This window comes from Pristiophorus japonicus, unplaced genomic scaffold (assembly GCF_044704955.1).
Source record: "Pristiophorus japonicus isolate sPriJap1 unplaced genomic scaffold, sPriJap1.hap1 HAP1_SCAFFOLD_1623, whole genome shotgun sequence".
NCBI lineage: Eukaryota > Metazoa > Chordata > Chondrichthyes > Pristiophoridae > Pristiophorus > Pristiophorus japonicus.
Window position 1 is genome coordinate 28,271 of NW_027251303.1, and position 25,574 is coordinate 53,844.

A 25,574-nucleotide genomic window follows, 5' to 3' on the forward strand; every position below is an offset into this window, starting at 1 on the left:
AATGAAATATCCCTGCTCCAGTGAGAACTAATCTAATTCTATCGTCACACTTCTACACAGGGTATTGGTGAGGCCACACCTGGAGTACTGCGTGCAGTTTTAGTCTCCGTATTTACGGAAGGATATACTTGCATTGGAGGCTGTTCAGAGAAGGTTCACCAGGATGATTCAGGAGATGGGCAGGAAAGTGGAGCTGAGTCCATGATCGGATTGGCCATGATCTTATTGAATGACGGAGCAGGCTCGAGGAGCCAATGGCCTACTCCTGCTCCTACTTCTTATGTTCTTATCCACAGCTCTCGGCCACTCTGCTGCTATAACTCTGCTGGGAGTGCATGGGAGGGCTGCAAGTTATTCTTGGACCCGGATATGCCTGGTCCCAGTCTTCCATTGGCCTTTTGGGGGCACCAGGGATAGACACTAAGAGAAAGAACCTGCACTTCTATAGCACCTTTCACAGTCTCGGGATGTCCCAAAGCACTTTACATAAGCCAATGAAGTACATGTGAAGTGTAGTTACTGTTGTAATTTAGGAAACACACAAGGTCCCACAAACAGCGATTAAATAAATAGCCAGATCATGTGTTTTAGGTATAAATGTTGGCCTGGACACTGGAAGAACTCCCCTGCTAATCTTCGAATAATGCCGTGAGATCTTTTACATCCAACTGAGATGCCAATCTTGTTTTGACATCTCATTTCAATAACAGCACCTCCAACAGTGCAGCACACCCTCCATACTGCACTGGAGTGTCGAGATATGTGCTGGGATCTCTGGAGTGGGACTTGAACCCACAACACTCTGACTCCAAGAAAGAAAGATTTGAATTTCTACAGTGCTTTTCATGACCTCATGATGTCCCAAAGCACTTTACAGCCAATGAAGTACTTGTTGAAATGTCGACACTGTTGTAATGTAGGAAACACGGCAGCCACTTTGCACACAGCAAGCTCCCATAAACAGCAATGTGATAATGGCCAGGGCACTGGGGATAACTCCCCTGCTCTTCTTCAAAATAGTGCCGTGGGATCTTTTACATCCACTTGAGAGAGCAGACGGGGCCTCGGTTTAACAACTCATTCAAAAGCTGGCACCTCGGACAGTGCAGCACTCCCTCAGCACTGCACTGGGAGTGTCAGCCTACTGCACTCCATACTGCACTGGAATGTCTAGATATGTGCTGAAGTCTCTGGAGTGGGACATAAACCCATAACCTTCTGACCCCGAGGCGAGAGTGCAGCCACTGAGTCATGGCAGACACTATTGATGATGTCGAGTTCCACTTTGTCTGGGCTCTCAGTTTACAAACTGCTGGGTTAAGCATCAGGTGCTCTCATAACATTCCAAATGTTATAAATTGTTCAACTTTGAACGCTGGAGAAATATATTTCTTTGTGTCAGACTCCATATATTTCCCATGTACAGATCCATTGGCTGATCCGGTCCTTGTTCAGCATCCAACAGTCAGCAAGGTCCCAGAGGGTGAAACCGTGCAGTTACAATGTGCCATGTACAATGCCAGTGTGAGTGACGCTGATGTCCACTGGCACTGCCAGCGACCCGGGAACAACAGCGAGTGGGTGATGAGCCAGTTTGTGAATGGCACCATTACCAGGTCCCGGGGTATCCACGACCGTTTTCTGCCTTCCAGGAACGTCACCAGTAACAGTTACATTCTGACCATCGTGAATGTGTCCCTCAGTGATACTGCTGCCTACAGCTGCAGTGTGTGGAGCTACATCTATGGAGCAGGGACCCAGCTCAATGTAACCGGCAAGTCAATGTTAACTCACACTGGCAGGGTCACAGTAACAGCTCCTTACTGGGAACATGTGTAACCTTCACACAGTGGGGTGGACCAGTGGAAATATACCGTCAGACACAGTGGTTACTGTCGTGCTGTGGAACAGAGAGTGGGAATGTTGTTAGTGATGTGCGAAATGCCAGAGTTGAATAGTGGCGATGTAAGAATGGATCAAAACTCTGGAACAACAACAGAACATACGGAATGTCTCGGCAAGTCTGTTTTTTGTGGAGAAAATGGAGGAGTTGACATTTTGGGTGTGGGCCACTCAGAACAAAAGAGACGGGAGAAGGGAAACCAGACATGAGAAATGAGATGGGCACACATATTTGTACTGAAAAATGGCCGCCATGCTCCACCCTTTGTCAATGATTGGTCCTTGTGGAGGATAAGCCACACCCTGAAGTTTCACTGGAATGTGTAACTGGAACCGCCCATCCCAAGGTCTCACTGACTTTGCAAATTGTAATTCGATCCACTTTGACTTCCTGAAGCGACAGAGGACAGAGCTCCCCAGAAGACAGCAGGGCCAGAAGGGCCTGACCCCAGTCCAGGTATATCCCTCCCCCAGCCAAAGTACCTTACCCCAGTCCAGGTACATCCCTCCCCCAGCCAAAGTACCTTACCCCAGTCCAGGTACATCCCTTCCCCAGCCAAAGTACCTTACCCCAGTCCAGGTACATCCCTCCCCGAGCCAAAGTACCTTACCCCAGACCAAGTACATCCCTACCCCAGCCAAAGTACCTTACCCCAGTCCAAGTACATCCCTCCCCCAGCCAAAGTACCTTACCCCAGTCCAAGTACACCCCTCCCCCAGCCAAAGTACCTTACCCCAGTCCAGGTACATCCCTCCCCCAGCCAAAGTACCTTACCCCAGTCCAAGTACACCCCTCCCCCAGCCAAAGTACCTTACCCCAGTCCAGGTACATCCCTCCCCCAGCCAAAGTACCTTACCCCAGTCCAAGTACACCCCTCCCCCAGCCAAAGTACCTTACCCCAGCTAAAGCAGGCAGTGAAGAAGCCAAATGGTATGTTGGCCTTCATAGCTAGGGGATTTGAGTATAGGAGCAGGAAGGTCATACTGCAGTTGTACAGGGCCTTGGTGAGGCCTCACCTGGAGTATTGTGTTCAGTTTTGGTCTCCTAATCTGAGGAAGGACATTCTTGCTGTTGAGGGAGTGCAGCGAAGGTTCACCAGATTGATTCCAGAGATGGCTGGACTGACATATGAGGAGCGACTGGATCAACTGGGTCTTTATTCACTGGAGTTTAGAAGGATGAGAGGGGATCTCATAGAAACGTATAAGATTCTGACGGGACTGGTCAGGTTAGATGCGGGAAGAATGCTCCCGATTTTGGGGAAGTCCAGAACCAGGGGACATTGACTAAGGATAAGGGGTAGGCCATTTAGGACTGAGATGAAGAGAAACTTCTTCACTCAGAGAGTTGTTAACCTGTGGAATTCCCTGCCGCAGAGAGTTGTTGGTGCCAGTTCATTGGATATATTCAAGAGGGAATTAGATATGGCCCTTACGGCTAAGGGGATCAAGGGGAATGGAGAGAAAGCAGGAAAGGTGTACTGAGGGAATGATCAGCCATGATCTTATTGAATTGCAGGTTCGAAGAGCTGAATGGCCTACTCCTGCATCTATTTTCTATGTTTCTATGTTTCTTTGACATGATGGGGGCCCAGGAGAGGCGCGAGTTCGGGGACTAGAAGAGGCGAGGGCCCAGGGCCAGCATGTGCCAGCCCACACTGCGATACATGTGCGCACAAGGTCCGTGCAACATAGCTGGTCTCCAGTTGTCTTGGTTAATCCTTACCACTGGACCAAGACCTAGCTCTGTCAAGCCCGTGTGGTGGCTGGTGTGCAATGGCCACTACACATTAAAAAAATCCACGCACAGGCATCTTCCACCTTTCAATAGGTAGTTCGGGATCTGGAATACTAGGTCCTTCATTGAAACACCTGTGAACTCATCCCTTTTTGGTGTGGAAGCAAGTCATCCTCGATACAAGGGATCGCCTCAGAAGAAGACAGAAGGGCACCCACTGGGACTCTGCAAGTCACTTTCCCTCCATCAGTGGAGCTTTTCTACATTGACCAACAGTTCTGCGTCCTTTTGCCAAGCCAGCTCGATAGCACAGCAAGTAGTCAGTGTGTGATACTAGGACTGACTGACAGCCCACATTACAGATAAATCAAGCTGCTCTATGTTTAAACTAACATTATCCCTCCAACTTTCCATCATGTCGGGTGCCCCGCTCTATCTGAATTCCACCGGGATTTGATTTTCCCAGTGGTACCATTTCACACTTCACTGACTGACGAGAATCTGATGTCTTCCCCGGGGCTTCTGCCTTAAACATGTGATTTCCTTTCACAGAAACAAAAGTTGTGAAGTCAAGCCTGGTCTGGATCATTCTGGGTGCTGTGCTGGGAGTCACTGTTGTTACTGGAGGCATTTTACTCATCAGACACACACTTTTTGGAAAAAAACAGTCCGGTATGTGTGACTAAATAATTCAGTTTGTCTCGATTGCTGTGTATAGTTAATAAGATATTTGTTTTGATAATATATAAAATATTACTGTCGGCAGCAAGATATGATTAATATCATTGTAGTTGATGTTGGTGATATTTTATCCTTTATTTTACAGCACCATCGGGAACTGCTGCTGATCAGAACACAACTGCTGATTATGAAAATGTTTTTTCTGCAGGAGACACACAGGTGAGTTCCGTTGGTTTTCGAGAATGTTGCTTTCTGTAACGAGAAGGATCTGTGTGATGTGACAGATCTGATGGTGTGTTTGTGTCTTTCGACACCACTGTTACCAGTTATTTCTGCATTATTTTCCCTCGTGGCCCTGTAGACCATCTGAATATTGGCAGTTAAGATGAATGTCCTTGTCCTGCGCAAATGTATTTTGATACAGCTGGACTCTGAGACACTTCGAAACATCGGAACATAGAAAATAGGTGCAGGAGTAGGCCATTTGGCCCTTCGAGCCTGCACCACCATTCAATAAGATCATGGCTGATCATTCCTTCTGTACCCTTTTCCTGCTTTCTCTCCATACCCCTTGATCCCCTTAGCCGTAAGGGCCATATCTAACTCCCTCTTGAATATATCCAATGAACTGACATCAACAACTCTCTGCGGCAGGGAATTCCACAGGTTAACAACTCTCTGAGTGAAGAAGTTTCTCCTCATCGCAATCCTAAATGACCTACCCCTTATCCTAAGACTGTGTCCCCTGGTTCTGGACTTCCCCAACATCGGGAACAATCTACCCGCATCTAACCTGTCGAGTCCCGTCAGAATCTTGTATGTTTCTATGGGATCCCCTCTCATCCTTTTAAACTCCAATGTATAAAGGCCCAGTTGATCCAGTCTCTCCTCATATGTCAGTCCGGCCATCCCGGGAATCAGTCTGGTGAACTTTCGCAGCACTCCCTCAATAGTGAGAACGTCCTTCCTCAGATTAGGAGACCAAAATTGAACATAATATTCCAGGTGAGGCCTCACTAAGGCCCTGTACAACTGCAGTAAGACCTCCCTGCTCCGATACTCAAATACCCTAGCTATGAAGGCCAACATACCATTTGCCTTCTTCACCGCCTGCTGTACCTGCATTCCAACTTTCAATGACTGATGAACCTGTCTCGTTGCACCTCCCCTTTTCCGAATCTGCCACCATTCAGATAATATTCTGTCTTCACCTTATTGCCCCCAAAGTGGATAACCTCACATTTATCCACATTATACTGCATTTGTAATGCATTTGCCCACTCACCTAATGTGTCGAAGTCACCCTGCAGCCTCTTAGTGTCCCCCTCACAGCTCACACCACCACCCAGTTTAGTGTCATCTGCAAACTTGGAGATATCACACTCAATTCCCTCATCCAAATCATTGATGTATATTTTAAAGAGCTGGGGTCCCAGCACTGAGCCCTGCGGCACTCCACTAGTCACTGCCTGTCATTCTGAAAAGGACCCGTTTCTCCCGACTCTCTGCTTCCTGTCTGCCAACCAGTTCTCTACAGTGCATTACCCCCAATACCATGTGCTTTGATTTTGCACACCAATCTCTTGTGTGGGACCTTGTCAAAAGCCTTTTGAAAGTCCAAATACACCACATTCACTGGTTCTCCTTTATCCACTCTACTAGTTACATCCTCAAAAAATTCCAGAAGATTTGTCAAGCATGATTTCCCTTTCATAAATCCATGCTGACTTGGACCGATCCTCTTGCTGCTTTCCAAATGCGCTGCTATTTCATCCTTAATAATTGATTCCAACATTTTCCCCACCACTGATGTCAGGCTAACCGGTCTATAATTACCCGCTTTCTCTCTCCCTCCCTTTTTAAAAAGTGGTGTTACATTAGCTATCCTCCAGTCCATAGGAACTGATCCAGAGTCGATAGACTGTTGGAAAATGATCACCAATGCATTCACTATTTCTCGGGTACTTCCTTAAAGACTCTGGGATGCAGACTATCAGGCCCAGGGGATTTATCGGCCTTCAATCCCATCGAGGCAGCCTACAAAAGGCACAGGAGTCGGGAGGCTCGGGAGTTCGAGGACATGGAGTGGGGAGATCGAGGTGGCCTACAAAAGGCCCAAGAGTCGGGAGGCTCGGGAGTTCGAGGAGGCGGAGCGGGGAGATCGAGATGGTCTACAAAAGGCCGAGGAGTCGGGAGGCTCGGGAGTTCGAGTGTCGAGGAGTCGGGAGGCTCTGGAGTTCGAGTGTCGAGGAGTCGGGAGGCTCGAGAGTTCGAGTGTCGAGGAGTCGGGAGGCTCGGGAGTTCGAGTGTCGAGGAGTCGGGAGGCTCGGGAGTTCGAGTGTCGAGGAGTCGGGAGGCTCGGGAGTTCGAGTGTCGAGGAGTCGGGAGGCTCGGGAGTTCGAGTGTCGAGGAGTCGGGAGGCTCGGGAGTTCGAGTGTCGAGGAGTCGGGAGGCTCGGGAGTTCGAGTGTCGAGGAGTCGGGAGGCTCGGGAGTTCGAGTGTCGAGGAGTCGGGAGGCTCGGGAGTTCGAGTGTCGAGGAGTCGGGAGGCTCGGGAGTTCGAGTGTCGAGGAGTCGGGAGGCTCGGGAGTTCGAGTGTCGAGGAGTCGGGAGGCTCGGGAGTTCGAGTGTCGAGGAGTCGGGAGGCTCGGGAGTTCGAGTGTCGAGGAGTCGGGAGGCTCGAGAGTTCGAGTGTCGAGGAGTCGGGAGGCTCGGGAGTTCTAGTGTCGAGGAGTCGGGAGGCTCGGGAGTTCGAGTGTCGAGGAGTCGGGAGGCTCGGGAGTTCGAGTGTCGAGGAGTCGGGAGGCTCGGGAGTTCGAGTATCGAGGAGTCGGGAGGCTCGGGAGTTCGAGTGTCGAGGAGTCGGGAGGCTCGGGAGTTCGAGTGTCGAGGAGTCGGGAGTTCGAGTGTCGAGGAGTCGGGAGGCTCGGGAGTTCGAGTGTCGAGGAGTCGGGAGGCTCGGGAGTTCGAGTGTCGAGGAGTCGGGAGGCTCGGGAGTTCGAGTGTCGAGGAGTCGGGAGGCTCGGGAGTTCGAGTGTCGAGGAGTCGGGAGGCTCGGGAGTTCGAGTGTCGAGGAGTCGGGAGGCTCGGGAGTTCGAGTGTCGAGGAGTCGGGAGGCTCGGGAGTTCGAGTGTCGAGGAGTCGGGGCAGGTGCAGCAGGCAGGCAAAAAGAAGTAGAAAGAAATCGAAAGGTGACGTCACAGCCAAGGGGGTAAGTGATTGGTAAATAGTTTTTCTTTTTCTTTCTTTATCAGTAAGTAACATTTAGCATTGCTGTTGCCAAATTAAGTTAATCTAAGGGTTAAGTCATGGCAGGAGAGCTGGGACACGTGTTATGCTCCTCCTGTACTATGTGGGAAGTTAGGGACACTTCCGGTGTCCCTGACGACTACGTGTGCGGGAAGTGTATCCGCCTCCAGCTCCTGACGGACCGCATTGTGGCACTGTAGCTGTGGGTGGATTCACTCTGGAGCATCCACGATGCTGAGAATGATGTGAATAGCACGTGTAGCGAGTTGGTCTTACCGCAGGTAAAGGGTACTCAGCCAGATAGGGGATGGGTGACCAACAGGAAGAGCAGTGCAAGGAAGGTAGTGCAGGGGTCCCCTGCGGTCATCCCCCTGCAAAACAGATACACCGCTATAGGTACTGTTGAGGGGGATGACTCATCAGGGGAGGGCAGCAGCAGCCAAAATCATGGCACTGTGGGTGGCTCTGCTGCACAGGAGGGCAGGAAAAAGAGTGGGAGAGCGATAGTGATAGGGGATTCGATTGCAGGGGAATAGATAGGCGTTTCTGCGGCCGCAACCAAGACTCCAGGATGGTATGTTGCCTCCCTGGTGCAAGGGTCAAGGATGTCTCAGAGCAGCTGCAGGACATTCTGAAAAGGGAGAGTGAACAGCCAGTTGTCGTGGTGCATATAGGTACCAACGATATAGGTAAAAAAACAGGATGAGGTCCTACGAGACGAATTTAGGGAGCTAGGAGCGAAATTAAAAAGTAGGACCTCAAAAGTAGTAATCTCAGGATTGCTACCAGTGCCACATGATAGTCAGAGTAGGAATCGCAGGATAGCTCAGATGAATACGTGGCTTGAGGAGTGGTGCAAGAGGGAGGGATTCAAATTCCTGGGACATTGGTACCAGTTCTGGGGGATCCTGTCACTGCTTTCCAAATGTGCTGCTATTTCATCATTAATGATTGATTCCAACATTTTCCCCACTTCTGATGTCAGGCTAACCGGTCTATAATTACCCGTTTTCTCTCTCCCTCCTTTTTTAAAAACTGGTGTTACATTAGATACCCTCCAATCCATAGGAACTGATCCCGAGTCGATAGACTGTTGGAAAATGATCACCAATGCATCCACTATTTCTAGGGCCACTTCCTTAAAGACTCTGGGATGCAGACTATCAGGCCCCGGGGATTTATCAGCCTTCAATCCCATCAATTTCCCGAACACAATTTCCCGCCTAATAAGGATATCCTTCAATGCCTCCTTCTCACTAGACCCTCGGTCCCCTAGTACTTTCGGAAGGTTATTTGTGTCTTCCTTAGTGAAGACAGAACTAAAGTATTTGTTCAATTGATCTGCCATTTCTTTGTTCCCCATTATAAATTCACCTGAATCAGACTGCAAGGGATCTACATTTTTCTTCACTAATCTTTTTCTCTTCACATATCGATAGAAGCTTTTGCAGTCAGTTTTTATGTTCCCGGCAAGCTTCCCCCTCTTAATTAAACCCTTTGTCCTCCTCTGCTGAATTCTAAATTTCTCCCAATCCTCAGGTTTGCTGCTTTTTCTGGCCAATTTATATGCCTCTTCCTTGGATTTAACACTTTCCTTAATTTCCCTTGTTAGCCACGGTTGAGCTACCTTCCCCGTTTTATTTTTACTCCAGACAGGGATGTACAATTGCTGAAGTTCATCCATGTGATCTTTAAATGTTTGCCATTGCCTATCCACCGTCAATCCTTTAAGTATCATTTGCCAGTCTATTCTAGCCAATTCACCTCTCATACCATCGAAGTTACTTTTCCTTAAGTTCAGGTTCCTAGTTTCTGAATTAACTGTGTCACTCTCCATCCTAATAAAGAATTCTACCATGTTATGGTCACTCTTCCCCAAGGGGCCTCGCACAACAAGATTGCTAATTAGTCCTTTCTCATTACACATCACCCAGTCTAGGATGGCCAGCTCCCTCGACATATTGGTCTGGAAAACCATTCCTAATACACTCCAGGAAATCCTCCTCCACCGCATTGCTTCCAGTTTGGTTAGCCCAATCAATATGTAGATTAAAGTCACCCATGATAACTGCTGTACCTTTGTTGCATGCATCCCTTATTTCTTGTTTGATGCCGTCCCCAACCTCACAACTACTGTTTGGTGGTCTGTACACAACTCCCACTCGTGTTTTCTGCCCTTTGGTATTCCGCAGCTCCACCCATACTGATTCCACATCATCCAAGCTAATGTCCTTTCTTACTATTGCATTAATTTCCTCTTTAACCAGCAATGCCACCCTGCCTCCTTTTCCTTTCTGTCAATCCTTCGTGAATGTTGAATACCCCTGGACGTTGAGTTCCCAGCCTTGGTCACCCTGGAGCCATGTCTCCGTGATGCCAATTACATCATACCCGTTAACTGCTATCTGCGCAGTTAATTCGTCCACCTTATTACGAATACTCCTCGAATTGAGGCACAGAGCTTTCAGGAGTTAGATGTAGTCCTTTCTACTAGGCGGATCAAGGGGTATGGTGAGAGAGCAAGAATGGGGTACTGAAGTTGCATGTTCAGCCATGAACTCATTGAATGGCGGTGCAGGCTCGAAGGTCTAAATGGCCTGCACCTGCACCTATTTTCTATGTTTCTATGTTTCTTTCCAACACACTTTGCCCCTTTGGAATTTTGCTGCAATGTGGCCCTTTTTGTTTTTTGCCTTGGGTTTCTCTGCCCTCCACTTTTACTTTTCTTCTTTCTATCTTTTGCTTCTGCCCCCATTCTACTTATCACACACTGGCAGCTGATGAGACGCGTGGACACAAACTCCAAGTTTGAACGAGTGATAGCTTAGTGGGCAGTAGCTTGTCAGGCCTTTGATCAGCAAATCTGCTGAATTCCCATCGTCCAATCCCAACTCTACAATCCTCCACCTCATGACTCCATTCTCCTGGCTCTGGCCTGTCGAGCACCTAATTCCCGTGTCCGCCCATTGGTAATAAATCTTTCTGCCGCATGGGATCTACTCTTTGGGATTCGCTTCAATCTTCTCTGTCTTCCCACTGCCACAGCCAATCACGTCATCCCACCTTTCCATGCCAGGCACTTACTCCTGCTTCACTGCCATGCATTCTGCCATTCATTCCTGCTACTGTCCTTCCCACTACCATCCACGCCCTCCCTCCCGACACTGCTATCCATTTCCCTCAACTTCCTGCTGCTGTCCATTGTCCCCTCCCTCTAACAGCCTCCCATTCTTTTCTCCCTCTTCCACTGCCATCCATTCTCTCATCTCTCCTTGACATCCATTTTCCTGCCTGCTCTCGCTATCCATTTTGTTTCCCTGACCATTTATTCCCCCCTCCCCCGCTTCTCCCTGTGTTTGCCAATGAATGCACTGGACAGATGCATCACTAATGGCCTGCACTGCTGCCTTTCATCAGAATGTGAGTATCTGCCCACACTGAGACAGATATCCTGGCCATTGGAACTGAGACAGATATCCTGGCCATTAGCACTGAGAGAGTGCTGAGAGGAGAGAGCAGGACTGGGGGGCACTATGGGGCCTGACTGTGACGATTTTTGTTCTGATACACTAACACGCTGACTGGGACCCCAAAACCCCAAAACATTGTCTGCCCCTGCAAAGCACCGATGGTTGGCAACTGAGTCCAAATCAAATCACAGGCGCTCTCTCGAATGAGGATGACTTGACAATGAGAATGAGAATGAGAATGAGGATTGACAAATCTTCTGGAATTTTTTGAGGATGCAACTAGTAGAGTGGACAAGGGAGAACCAGTGGCTGTGGTGTATTTGGACTTTCAAAGGGTTTTGAAAGAGGTCCCACACGAGAGATTGGTGTGCAAAATTAAAGTACATGGTATTGGGGGTAATGTACTGACGTGGATAGAGAACTGGTTGGAAGACAGGAAGCAGAGTTGGGATAAACGGGTCCTTTTCAGAATGGCAGGCAGTGACTAGTGGAGTGCCGCAGGGCTCAGTGCTGGGACCACAGCTATTTACAATATACAGTAATGATTTAGATGAAGGAATTGAGTGTAATATCTCCAAGTTTGCAGATGACATTAAGCTGGGTGGCGATGTGAGCTGTGGAGGGGAGGCTAAGAGGCTGCAGGGTGATTTAGACAGGTTAGGTGAGTGGGCAAATGCATGGCAGATGCAGTATAATGTGGATAAATGTGAGGTTATCCACTTTGGGGGCAAAAACACGAAGGCAGAATATTATCTGAATGGTGGCAGATTAGGAAAGGGGGAGGTGCAACGAGACCTGGGTGTCATGGTTCATCAGTCATTGAAAGTTGGCATACAGGTTCAGCAGGTGGTGAAGAAGGCAAATGGTATGTTGGCCTTCATAGCTAGGGGATTTGATTTATAGAGCAGGGAAGTCTTACTGCAGTTGTACAGGGCCTTGGTGATGCCTCACCTGGAATATTGTGTTCAGTTTTGGTCTCCTAATCTGAGGAAGGACGTTCTTGCTATTGAGGGAGTGCAGCAAAGGTTCACCAGACTGATTCCAGGGACGGCGAGACTGACATATGAGGAGAGACTGGATCAACTGGGCCTTTATACACTGGAATTTAGAAGGATGAGAGGGGATCTCATAGAAACTTACAAGATTCTGACGGGACTGGACAGGTTAGATGCGGGAAGAATGTTCCCGATGATGGGGAAGTCCAGAATCAAGGGACACAGTCTTAGGATAAGGGGTAGGCCATTTAGGACTGAGATAAGGAGAAACTTCTTCACTCAGAGAGTTGTTAAGCTGTGGAATTCCCTACCGCAGAGTTTTGTTGATGCCAGTTCATTGGATATATTCAAGAGGGAGTTAAATATGGCCCTTACAGCTAAAGGGATCAAGGGGTATGGAGAGAAAGCAGGAAAGGGTTACTGAGGGAATGTTCAGCCATGATCTTATTGAATGGTGGTGCAGGCTCGAAGGGCCGAATGGCCTACTCTTGCACCTATTTTCTATGTTTCTATGTTTCCACATGGGTCCACAGGTGTTTCAATGAAGGACCCGATGTTCCAGTCCTGAACTTCAACTGAAGGGGTGGAAAATGTCAGTGCGTGGATTTGTTTAACGTGTGGTGGCCGTTGCACATCAGCCACCACACGGGCTTAACAGAGCTAGGCCTTTATCCAGTGGCAAGAGTTAACCAGGACGACTGGAGACCTGCTCTGCTGCACCGACCTAATACATGCACATATCGCAGTGTGGGCTGGTCCGTGTGGCCACAATCTCTCGCCACTCCTCCACCACAAACATTCGGGGGGGCCGGGGGTGACCAAATAGGTGCAGACACCCAAACCAGGTGCCATTCAGGACACAACTATGAGTGTGTGTATGCCATCACAACTGAGTAATCAGGCTCGATGGGTTCACATGGAGCTTGTTCGATTGAATATCTTTGGATCTGCAATTTTTTACAAAGCAGTTGGTTCTCCAGAACTGTTACAAATTTCACCCTTGGCAGGACAAATCTGGTTTGTGGTATTCACCCTGTAGTTATAGGATGTAGTTGTAGGTATGGGACCAGCAGTAAATCAGGACAAACCTGGTTTGTGGTATTCACCCTGTAGTTATAGGATGTAGTCGGAGGTATGGGACCAGCAGTAAATCAGGACAAACCTGGTTTGTGGTATTCACCCTGTAGTTATAGGATGTAGTCGGAGGTATGGGACCAGCAGTAAATCTGGTCTTGTCTGGGAATAATGGAAGTGTCAGCCAGGTCACCTGCACTCCCATTTTCCATTTGCTGTGCCTGTTTCTGACTCCACATTGAGTTGATTGGTCTGTGATCGCTTGTTTAAAATCATTTCAGAACCCTTTAAAACTTGCCTTCACAACCTTGCTGATAAACACTCTTCTAGTCTCTGAATTCCATTCACATTATTGACTCCTACGTGACATGGTGTTGCTTGGAGCTCGTTCATGCTGCTCCCAGTTTGTTATAATGCAGGCCTCCGTTTATAGATTACAAAGTCAACACCTTTTGGTCTTTGGAGAAATAAACTGTAAGCTTTCTTGTCGGCTGGTTATACTCGTTACCAACACCTTCCCTAACCCCATGTCTCGCAATGTATGGGAAATATTGAGTGTTTGTTCACCCAAACAATGAAGTGACTGCCAAGTTTCCTGGTCCAATCTTTCACATCCACCTCTCTGACACATTTCAAACCTCTTTCTCCACTTGTCCTATCGTGTCCTGAGTTGTGAAACTCAAAGACTGGGAAAGGAAATCAGCTCTCAGACTGTGCTTTGCTCCCTCTGTGACTGTGTTTATCTGCAGGCCCCAGAACACTCTCTCTTTCATCAGCCTGTTTCCTTATGGCATGTTCTCAGTGGCTGGACGGCATTTTTATCAAGTTGGGGATATCCTTTACTTCATGCTTCTCTCCACGCACTGTACAAGACTGATTGGATCGGACTTTTTTTGGTTATACATTTAAGGAAAATGTGTAGATTACTGAATAACAACGCCGTCATCCCAGAGAATTCTTAAACCAGCATCAGCAATGTATTGGACAATGTAACTATCATTTGTATTTTGTTGTAGAACTCCGGAGATCGTCTGGAGGATCCAAATGCCACGTACATGGTAAGAAACTCCAAATTCAGAACGTTAATACATTCCAAATAACCCTTCATTGGGCACGTGTTACTAGATTGCTGATTCTATCATTGCTCTGTTCCCTGTTAGGCATTACAGCAACCGGATCAGTCCATATACAGTGAGCTTAAAGGTATGTTTCTCTCACACTTGACAAGGGTAGAGGCAAAGCGTGTGATATCGGTCACTTTTTGTATAAATGGCGAAACTGTGGGAAACCTAAAATGGATCCATAGCAGCAACACTGCCTGGAATAGACCGAGAGCAATGGGCCCAGTGTGGTAACGGGCCATCAGTAGCCCAGTACGGTGATGGATTGAATGTTGTGTGGTGATGAACAGCTTTCACTAAATCATTAACACCCACAGCCGCACACACACAAATCCTCTCCTTTGTTCACACTGAGTATTGTAACCAGGTTAAAAGTAGCCAGCACACTTCATTTTCTGATTCAACATTTTCCATTGGTGTCGAGGGTTAAGCAAGTTATTGGGCCTGATTTTTCCAACAAGAGCTATGTCACATTAATTCTGGGAAAATAGACCATAATAATCAAGGAAAAGCTACATACTAGCCGGCCACTTACACTCCGATAACCAGTCATTACTTGTCACTGTTATTTCAGAGATAAACACATCTCCCGCTGATCAATTTTTCAACCTCAGAATGATACAGGGACTGAAAGGGTTAAATGATTGCATCAATTGGATTGTATTGCCTTCAGTTTCGAAGGTCGAGGGGTGATCTAATCGAGGTGTTAAAATGTTAAAGGGATTCTGTAAAGTCCTTACTCTACTGCATGAAACCACACGGGGCACCTTCCAGGGACAAGGCCACTACGTGACCTGAACTCTTTATTTAGTATCCAGAATTGATGACCCTGTGTGGGACCTCCCTTTATATACCTGAGTGATCAGGTAAGGAGTGTCTCCCACAAGTTCACCCCTTGTGGTCAAGGTGTGCATCTCAGTTGAGTGCATACAGTAATACAGTGGTGTTACATTGTAGTTACAAACATGACATCACCTTCCCCCCACCCCCAAAGTCTTATTGGGATCATAGGTTCAGTCTTTCAGGTGGTCTACGCTCCCTCGTGGAGCGCTGCAGTTGGGGCTCTGGTTGTTGAACACTGACGTGAGTGTCTGTCCCCTGTGGTGATTCCGGCCTGTCCGGGCTGACCTCAGGGACTGTGCATTCTTCTGATTGTTTTTGTTGCACATTCACTGGCGGTAGTGTGAGCTCCATCTCATGGTCTTCTTCAGCTTCCTGCGTGTCATTGCTGAACCTTTTCTTTACTTGGTCCAGATGCTTTCGGCATATCTGGCCATTGTTGAGTTGACTCTATTCCCTTCTTTGTCTATTACAGTACCCTCGAGCCATTTGGGTCCCATTGCGTGATTGAGGACGAATACAGGATCATTTATTTCTATACATCTCCCCCTCGAATTACGGTCATGGTACTCGTTTTGTGACTTGCGCTTGCCCTCAACTATGTCAGTCAGGACTGGGTGGATGAGGGACAACCGAGTTTGGAGTGTCCGTTTCTTTAGTAACTCCGCGGGCGGGACCACCGTGAGCGAGTGCGGGCGGGATCTATAGGCCAGCAGGAGGCGCGATAGGTGGCATTGTAGGGAGGGTCCTTGAATCCTGAGCATACCTTGCTTAACGATTTAGACCGCACATTCCGCCTGGCCATTGGAGGCTGGCTTCAATGATGCAGTCCTGAAATCGTTGATGCCATTGCCTGACATAAACTGCCGGAATTCATAACTTGTGAAACACGGGCCATTGTCACTAACCAGGAGTCTGGCAAGCCATGGGTTGCGAAGATCGCATGTAGGCTTTCCACGGTGGTGGATGATGTGCATGAATTCAGGATGATGCAGTCGATCTATTTCGAGTACGCATCTACAACGATAAGGAACATCTTACCCACGAACGGGCCCGTGTAGTCAACGTGAATGCGTGACCATAGCTTGGTGGGCCAGGGCCACTGGCTGAGTGGGGCCTCCCTGGGGGCATTACCCAGCTGGGAACATGTCGTGCACCTTCAAACACAGTGTTGCAGGTCTGAGTCAATTTCAGGCCACCAAACGTGTGACCGGGCAATGGCCTTCATCATCACAATGCCTGGGTGCTCTCTGTGGAGTTCCCTGATGAACGCCTCCCTGCCCTTCTGGGGCATAACTACCCGGCTGCCCCATAGTAGGCAGTCAGCTTGGACAGAAAGCTCATCCATCCGCCTGTGGAACGGGCGCCCAATCCCCAGTCAGGACACATTTCTTAATCAGGGATAGGAGGGGATCCCTCTTTGTCCAGATTTTGATCTGGCGGGCTGTGATGGGGGAGCCTGCACTGCTGAAAGCATCGACAGCCATGACCAACTCAGCGCTTTGCTCAGCTGCCCCCTCAGTGGTGGCCAGTGGAAGCCTGATGAGCGTGTCAGCGCAATTTTCAGTGCCAGGCCGGTGCCGGATGGAGTAGTCATAGGTAGCCAGCGTGAGAGCCCATTGCTGTATGTGAGCTGATGCGTTGGCATTGACAGGCTTGCTGTCTGACAACAGGGATGTGAGTGGCTTATGGTCCATTTCCAATTCAAACTTTCTACCAAAGAGGTACTGATGCATTTCTTTACACCATAGACACATGCGAGCACTTCCTTCTCAACCATCCCATACCCGCTTTCTGCTTGAGAGAGCGACCTGGAGGCATAAGCCACAGGTTGTAGCTGACTCTCAGCATTACCCTGCTGCAACACGCACCCAAACCCATAGGACGAAGCATCACAAGTCAGAACTAAACTTTTACAGGGGTCATACAGGGTCAACAGCTTGTTAGAACACAGTAGGTTTCGCGCTCGATCGAAAGCACATTCCTGACAGTCCCCCCAAAACCAATTGCAGCCCTTACGCAGGAGCACGTGTAGCGGCTCCAACAACGTGCTCAAGTTCGGCAGAAAGTTCCCGAAATAGTTCAACAGTCCCAGGCATGAACGCAGCTCCGATGTGTTGCAGGGCCTGGGTGCTCGTCGAATCGCCTCTGTTTTGGATTCGGTGGGCCAAATCCCATCTGCAGCAACCCTCCTGCTCAGAAACTCAACCTCGGGAGCTAAAAACATGCATTTAGATTTCTTGAGTCGCAGGCCTACCCGGTCCAGTCGGCGTAGCACCTCCTCCAGGTTGTGGAGGTGTTCCTCGGTGTCTCGACCCGTGATGAGGATGTCGTCCTGGAATACAATCGTGCCAGGAATTGATTTAAGCAGGCTTTCCATGTTGCGTTGAAAGATCGCGGCCGCTGATCGAATGCCAAACGGGCACCTGTTATACGCAAACAGTCCCTTGTGCGTGGTGATGGTGATCAGCAGTTCAGATTCGTCGGCCAGTTCCTGGGTCATATAGGCTGATTGAGGTCCAACTTGGTGAACAGCTTGCTGCCTGCCAGCGTGGCGAAGAGGTCCTCCGCTCTTGGGAGCGGGTATTGGTCTTGTAGGGACACCCGATTGATGGTGGCCTTGTAGTCGCCACAGATCCTGACAGAACCATCTGCTTTCAGAACGGGGACAATGGGGCTCGCCCAGTCGCTGAATTCAACAGGCGAGACGATGCCCTCTCTCAACAGCTGGTCCAATTCGCTCTCAATTTTCTCCCGCATCACATACGGCACCGCTCTGGCTTTGTGGTGCACTGGCCTGGCGTCTGGGGTGATGTGTATCACTACTTTGGTGCCTTTGAATGTCCCGACGCCAGGTTGGAACAGTGACTTGAATTGTTGTAGGACTTATGAGGACCACGGATGACATTGCGTGAACATCCCCCCATTTCCAGTTCATCTCGGCTAACCAGCTCCTCCCAACAATGCGGGCCCATTTCCCGGGACAATCCAGAGCGGCAGCCGGTTCACCGAGCCATTGTGTGTGACAGCCAACATTGCACTGCCTAGCACCGGAATGATTTCTTTGGTTTACGTCCTTAATTGCGTCTCGATGAGTTGTAATTTGGGTCTGCTGGCTTTGCGTGGCCATAATTTCGCGAATTGCTGAACGCTAATGAGTGACTGGCTGGCCCCCGTGTCCAGCTCCATGTGTACCGGGATGCTGTTCAACAAAACCCTCATCATCATTGGTGGCGTTTTGGTGTATGAACTGTGAATATTCACCGCATGGACCCGCTGAACCTCGGCATCCATCGGTTTGCCCCAAAAGTCATCCTGCCTCACAGAACCCTCTTTTGGTCCATCTGCCTCAAATATCAGTCTGGTTGCAGGCTTTCTGCACAGACGGGCTAAATGGCCACTGAGGTTGCAGTTTCTGCAAACGAACTGTTGGAACCTGCAAGATCTGGCTGAGTGTTTTCCCCCACACCTCCAACACAAGTTAAAGTTTCCATTGTTGGGGACGAAAGGGCTGTGGCCAGTGATTCCGCGCTGACTGTCCCTTTGACTGCTCTTAAGTACCCTATTAGTGGGTGTCAATGGCTCCATCCCGGGCCACATTGTCCACTGTGATGGCGTGAACGTCCGTTCAGCCTGCCATTGTCTTTGTTGAGGTCCTACTCTGGGGTCTATTGCTGCCTGGGGAGTGTCGGACTGCCCCTGCCTGCCTGCGGGGCTCTGAGTAGCATGGAGCACGTTGACGCCCTGATCCATCGCCGTGTTGGAGACAGAATTGCGCGCGTAAATCATTTTCGTCTCTTCCTCCCCCGCCATGAAAGTCTGAGCCAACAACGCCGCCGCTTCAAGGTCAAGTCCTTGGTCTCAATTAACTTGTGAAAGATTCTCACATGACCGATACCTTCAATAAAGAAGACCCTTAGCATCTCCCCACTGCAGGCATCTGTGAACTTACAGAGGCTGGTCAAACGCCGGAGGTCCACTACAAAGTCCGGTATGCTCTGCCCTTCACAATGTGTAGAATCTGTGTCGAGCCATGTGTATGCTGCTCACCAGCTTGAGGTGCTCCCCAATCAACTTGCTAAGCTCCTCAAAGGTTTTGTCCGACGGCTTCTCAGGTGCCAGGAAGTCCTTCATGAGCGCATAAGTCTTTGGTCCACAGCTGGTCAAGAGATGAGCCCGACGCTTGTCGGCCGCTGCATCCCCCAGCCAGTCTTTCGTCACAAAACTCTGCTGAAGCCTCTCAACAAAATCGTCCCAGTCTTCCCCAACATAGTACCGTTCATCTGTGTTACCGGTGGCCATTCTCGTGGGTCGTGAGTTCCCGTTTCTCGTCGCCAATGTAAAGTCCTTACTCCACTGCATGAAACCACACGAGGCACATTCCAGGGACAAGGCTACTACGTGACCTGAACTCTTTATTCAGTACTCCAGAAGTGATGACCCTGTGTGTGACCTCCCTTTATATACCTGTGTGATCAGGTAAGGAGTGTCTCCCACAAGTTCACCCCTTGTGGTCAAGGTGTGCATCTCAGTTGAGTGCATACAGTAATACAGTGGTGTTACATTGCAGTTACAAAATGACAGATTTGATGGGGTAGATTGAGAGAAACTATTTTCTCTGATGGGAGAATTAAGAACAAGACGGCATAATCTTAAAATGAGAGTTGAGGAGGGAAACAGTTCCAGCAGCAGTCCCTGATGGTGATCAGGAGTGGCAATGTGACCAGATTTTATCCCTCTCCAGCCCATGGCTCCTCAACTGCCACTGTTGGAGACAACACAGATCATTATTACTGAAACATGGCTGAAAGGGCAGGACTGGCAGCATAACATTCCTGGTTACAGGGTTTTCAGACGTGATAGAGAGGGAGATAAAAAGGAGGGGGGGTCCCAATATTGGTTAAAGAAACAATTACAACTGTGAGGAGGGATGATACATTAGAAAGATCATCAAATAAGTCCATATGGGTTCAACTGAAGATCAAAAAAGAGCCAATTACACTGCTGGGAGTGTATTATAGGCCCCCAAACAGTCAGAGGGGACAGGAGAACAAATATGGCCACATTTCTGAGAAGTGCAAAAACAATAGGCAGTAATAGTAGGGGATTTCAACTACCCTAACATGAACTGGGATAGCATCAGTGTAAAAGGTATAGAGAGCACAGAATTCACAAAATGCAATCGAGAACATTTATAGCCAACACACAGCAAACCCAACAAGAGAGAGGCGGTTCTGGCCTTAGTTTTAGGGAATGATGCTGGAGAGGTGGAAGGGGTATCAATGGGGGAGCATTTTGGTGATAGTGATCATAATTCAGTTAGATTTAGTGTAGTTATGGAAAGGAGAAAGATAAACCAAGAGTAAAAGTTCTCAGTTGGGGAAAGGCCAATTTTAATAAGCTGAGATGTGACTTAGCAAAAGTGGAGTGGAAACAGCGACAAAGGTAAATCAGTGTTGGGGCAGTGGGAGGCATTCAAGGAGGAGATAGTGGTGGTTCAGAGCAAATATGTTCTCTCAAAGAAAAAGGGTGGGACTCCCACATCTAGAGCTCCCCAGATGTCAAGGGAGATACAGGGTGGGATAAGGCAAAAAAGGGAAGCTTATATTGGATACCGAGAGTTAGAAAGTGCAGAGGTGACATTAAAAAGGGAATTCAGAAAGCAAAGAGAGGGTTTGAAAAAATATTGGCAAGTAAAATCGCGGAAAACCCAAAGATGTTTTATAAATACATAAAGAGCAAGAGGATAACGAAAAAAAGAGTAGGGTCTATTAGAGACCATAAAGGTAACCTGTGTGTGGAGGTGGAAGACATGGGTATGGGTCTTGATGAATACGTTGCATCTGTCCTCACAAAAGAGAGGGATGATGCAGACATTGTAGTTAAGGAGGAGGAGTGTAATATATTAGATGAGATAAATATAGTGAGACAGGAGATATAAGGGGGTTTAGCATCTTTGAAAGTGGATAAATTGCCAGGCCTGGATGAAATGCATCCCAGGCTGTTAAGAGAAGCAAGGAAGGAAATAGCGGAGGCTCTGACCATCATTTTTCAATCCTCTCAGGCTACATGTGTGGTACTGGAGGACTGCTAATGTTGTACCGTTGTTTAAAAAGGGAGAAAGGGATAGACCAAGTAATTACAGCCCAGTCAGCCTAACCACGGTGGTGGGGAAATTGTTGGCAAAAGTTCTGAGGGACAATATTAATTAATCATCATTTAAAAAGGCATGGATTAACCAAGGATAATCAGCATGGATTTGTTAAGGGAAGGTCGTGTCTGACTTACTTGATTGAGTTTTTTGAGGAGGTAACGAGGATGTTTGATGAGAGTAGTGCTTGTCTGCATGGATTTTTAGCAAGGCCTTTGACAAGATCCCACATGGCAAACTGGTCAGGAAAGTAAAAGCCCAGAGGATCCAAGGGGAAGTGGCAAGTTGGATCCAAAATTGTCTCAGTGGCAGGAAGCAAAGGGTAATGGCCAACGGGTGTATTTGTGACTGGAAGGCTGTTTCCAATGGGGTTCCACAGGGCTCAGTACTGGGGCCCTTGCTTTTTGTAGTATGCGTCAATGATTTATATTCCAATGTAGTTTGAAGATGATATAAAATTGACCGTGTGGTTGACAGTGAAGAAGAAAGCTTCAGACAAGTGGGAGAAAGGTGGCAAATGGAAATCACCCCAGAGAAATATCAGGTATTCCATTTGAGGATGGCTAACAAGGCAAGGGAATACACAATAAATGGTAGGACACTGAGAGGTGTAGAGGGACAGAGGGACCTTGGAGTGTATGTCTGCAGATCCCTGAAGGTAGCAGGAAGGTAACAGCAGGACCCACCTCCCCACCCCTGACCCAGCCATTCCCACCCCCGACCCCCGACCCAGCCACCCCTGACCCCCGACCCAGCCACCCCCGCCCCTGACCCCTCCCCACCTCCCCCCGACCTTCCCTACCCCCCCGACCCCCGACCCTCCCCCACCCCGGACCTTCCCCACCCCCCAGACCCCCGGCCCGCCCCCACCCCCCGACCCTCCCCCACCCCCAACCTTCCTCCACCCCTCCCCCCAGACCCCCGACCCACCCACCCCCGATCCTCCCCCCCGATCTTCCCCAGACCCCCGGCCCGCCCCCACCCCCCCCCCCCGACCCTCCCCCACCCCTGACCCGACCACCGACCCTCCTCCACCCCCGACCCTCCCCCCACCCCCCCAGACCGCCCCCATCCCCCAGACCCTCCCCCACCCCGGACCTTCCCCACCCCCCAGACCCCCGGCCCGCCCCCGACCCTCCTCCACCCCCAACCCTCCCCCCCACCCACCCACCCCCGACCCTCTCCCCCCGATCTTCCCCAGACCCCCGGCCCACTCCCACCCCCCCGACCCTCCTCCACCCCCAACCCTCCCCCCCACCCACCCACCCACCCCCGACCCTCCCCCCCCGATCTTCCCCAGACCCCCGGCCCACCCCCACCCCCACGACCCTCCCCCACCCCTGACCCGACCCACCGACCCTCCTCCACCCCCGACCCTCCCCCACCCCCCCCGGCCCGCCCCCATCCCCCAGACCCTCCCCCACCCCCCAGACCCCTGACCTTCCCCCATCCCCCAGACCCCTGACCCTCCCCCACCCCCCTGACCCCCGACCCTCCTCTACCCCGTGACCCTCCCCCACCCCCCTGACCCCCGACCCTCCCCCCTCCTCCACCACTCTCCCCCACCCTCTGACCTTCGACCTACCCCCACCCATCAGAGAGCTGCGGAAGCTGGGATATTGAATAAATTTAAGACAGAGATAGACAGTTTCTTAACCGATAATGGAATAAAGGGTTATGGGGGGCGGGCAGGGAAGTGGAGCTGTGTCCATGATCGGATCAGCCACGATCGTATTAAATGGCAGAGCAGGCTCGAGGGGCCATATGGCCTACTCCTGCTCCTGTTCTTATTCCTGATAAAGTGGTTCAGAAGGCAAACGGGATACTTGCCCTTATTAGCCGAGGCATAGAATATAAGAGCAGGGAGATTATGCTAGAACTGTATAAAACACTTGTTCGGCCACAGTTCTGCGGACAGTTCTGCTCACTGCATTACAGGAAAAATGTGATTGCACCAGAGAGGGTACAGAGGAGATTTACCAGAATTTTGCCAGGAATGGAGAATTTTAGTTATGAGGAAAGATTGGATAGGCTGCGGTTGTTATCTGAGGAGAGCTCAGAGGTGGCTGAGGGGAGACGTGATTGAGGTGTATAAAATTATGAGGGGCCGAGATCGAGTGGAAAGGAAGGACCTATTTCTCCTAGCAGAGGGGTCAATAACAGAGGGCATAGATTTAAAGTCATTGGTAGAAGGATTAGAGGGGAGTTGAAAACTTTTTTCCCCAGAGGGTTGGGGGAACTCTGGAACTCACTGCCTGAAAGGGTGGTAGAGGCAGAAACCCTCGTCACAGTTCAAAAGTACTTGGATATGCTCTTGAAGTGTAACCTATGGGGAGGGCTAACAAGGCTACGGACCGAGAGCTGGACAATGGGATAAGGCTGGATAGCTCTTTGTCAGCCGGCACAGACACACTGGGTCGAATGGCCTCCTTCTGTGACATATATTTCTGATTCACTCAACCCTGAGGCCTTCCCAGTCTGTATGGCTCAGATACGCCCGGGATAAACTCAGACAGTGTCTGAAATTGTCTTTTATTGTCACATTTTGCACTAGATTACTTCAGATAACTGCTTTGTTTTTAATTTTGTTCAAACAGGCAATAAATAAACAGCTGACAGCTGACCCACAGAAGAAGTCCTGCCATAAGATGCTATTCTGGGAGGACGAACATACGATGGACATTTTGAGCAGGAAAGGTTATCAGACCCAACAAACCTGCTCCCCACCTACTCACCAGATACCTCAATCCCTTTTCTCAACAGATTATCTCCTGGACCCATTTATTCTGCCCAAGTTACTCCTGTCTTCCTAACTTGTTTCTCCTGGTATTTGAACAATTTGCTTTGGCACATTCCTTCAGAATCTTATAAAGTTCAACAGATCAAGCTGAAGTTTTCTGTTTTGCAAAGGAAACAATCAAAGCTTCCTTAACTTTTCATAATTTAAATATCCTGGCACCTTGAATAACATGCAGGTGACGGATTTTCAAGTTAAACCATTGTCTCCCCTCCCACCCATCTGAAAGTCTTGGAACAGCTCACTGTTCCCCATCCATCCCTCCCTCATCTCCCACTCACTCCCTCGCTCCTCTCCCCCTCCCTCCCTCGCTCCTCTCCCACCCTCCCTCTTTCCCCACCCTCCCTCTTTCCCCACCCTCCCTCGCTGCTCCCCCTCCCTCGCTACTCTCCCCCCCTCGCTACTCTCCCCCTCCCTCGCTACTCTCCCCCCCTCCCTCCCTCCCTCCCTGCTACTCTCCCCCTCCCTCCCTCGCTACTCTCCCCCTCCCTCTCTACTCTCTCCCTCCCTCCCTCTCTCCCTCCCTCGTCTCCCTCCCTCCCTCTTCCCCCTGCCTCGTCCCTGTCCCTCCCTCGCTCCTCTCTCCCTCCCTCCTCTCCCCCTCCCTCCCCCTCATCACTCCCCCTCCCTCCCCCTCATCACTCCCCCCCCTCCCTCATCTCTCCCCCTCCTCCTCCCCCCCCCTCATTCCCCTCCCTCCCTCATCTCTCCCCCTCATCTCTTCCCCCTCCCTCCCTCATCTCTCCCCCTCCCTCACCTCTCCCCCTCACCTCTCCCCCTCCCCCTCCCTCCCTCATCTCTCCCCCTCCCTCCCTCCCTCATCTCTCCCCCTCCCTCCCTCCCTCATCTCTCCCCCCTCCCTCCCTCATCTCTCCCCCTCCCCCTCCCTCCCTCATTCTCTCCCCCTCCCTCCCTCCCTCATCTCTCCCCCCTCCCTCCCTCCCTCATCTCTCCCCCCTCCCTCCCTCATCTCTCCCCCCCCTCCCTCCCTCATCTCTCCCCCCTCCCTCCCTCCCTCATCTCTCCCCCCTCCCTCCCTCCCTCATCTCTCCCCCTCCCTCCCTCCCTCATCTCTCCCCCTCCCTCATCTCTCCCCTCCCTCATCTCTCCCCCTCCCTCCCTCCCTCATCTCTCCCCCCTCCCTCCCTCCCTCATCTCTCCCCCCTCCCTCCCTCCCTCATCTCTCCCCCCTCCCTCCCTCCCTCCTCTCCCCTCCCTCCCTCATCTCTCCCCCTCCCTCCCTCATCTCTCCCCCCCCCTCTCTCCCTCCTCCCTCATCTCTCCCCCCTCCCTCCCTCCTCATCTCTCCCCCTCCCTCCCTCCTCTCCCCTCCTCCCTCATCTCTCCCCCTCCCTCCCTCCTCATCTCTTCCCCCTCCCTCCCTCATCCTTCCCCCCTCCCTCCCTCATCCCTCCCTCATCTCTCCCCCCTCCCTCCCTCCTCATCTCTCCCCCCCCCCCCCCTCCCTCATCCCTCCCTCATCTCTCCCCCCCTCCCTCATCTCTCCCCTCCTCCCTCATCTCTCCCCTCCTCCCTCCCTCCCCTCCTCCCTCCCCC

The 25,574-nt window shown here is 50.3% G+C and overlaps 1 gene segment (V, D, J or C); it reads left to right on the forward strand.

The window, feature by feature from the left end:
• LOC139243143 (Ig lambda-2 chain V region MOPC 315-like) overlaps nt 1–24,438 on the forward strand; it is a gene marked incomplete at its 5' end in the record, with an annotated part of 47,965 nt that extends 23,527 nt beyond the window's left edge. The window contains 5 exon segments of the V gene segment in view: nt 4,193–4,312; nt 4,467–4,540; nt 14,125–14,166; nt 14,269–14,311; nt 23,818–24,438. Coding sequence covers nt 4,193–4,312; nt 4,467–4,540; nt 14,125–14,166; nt 14,269–14,311; nt 23,818–23,828 — 290 coding nt within the window.
• Nucleotides 24,439–25,574: the final 1,136 nt, after the last annotated feature.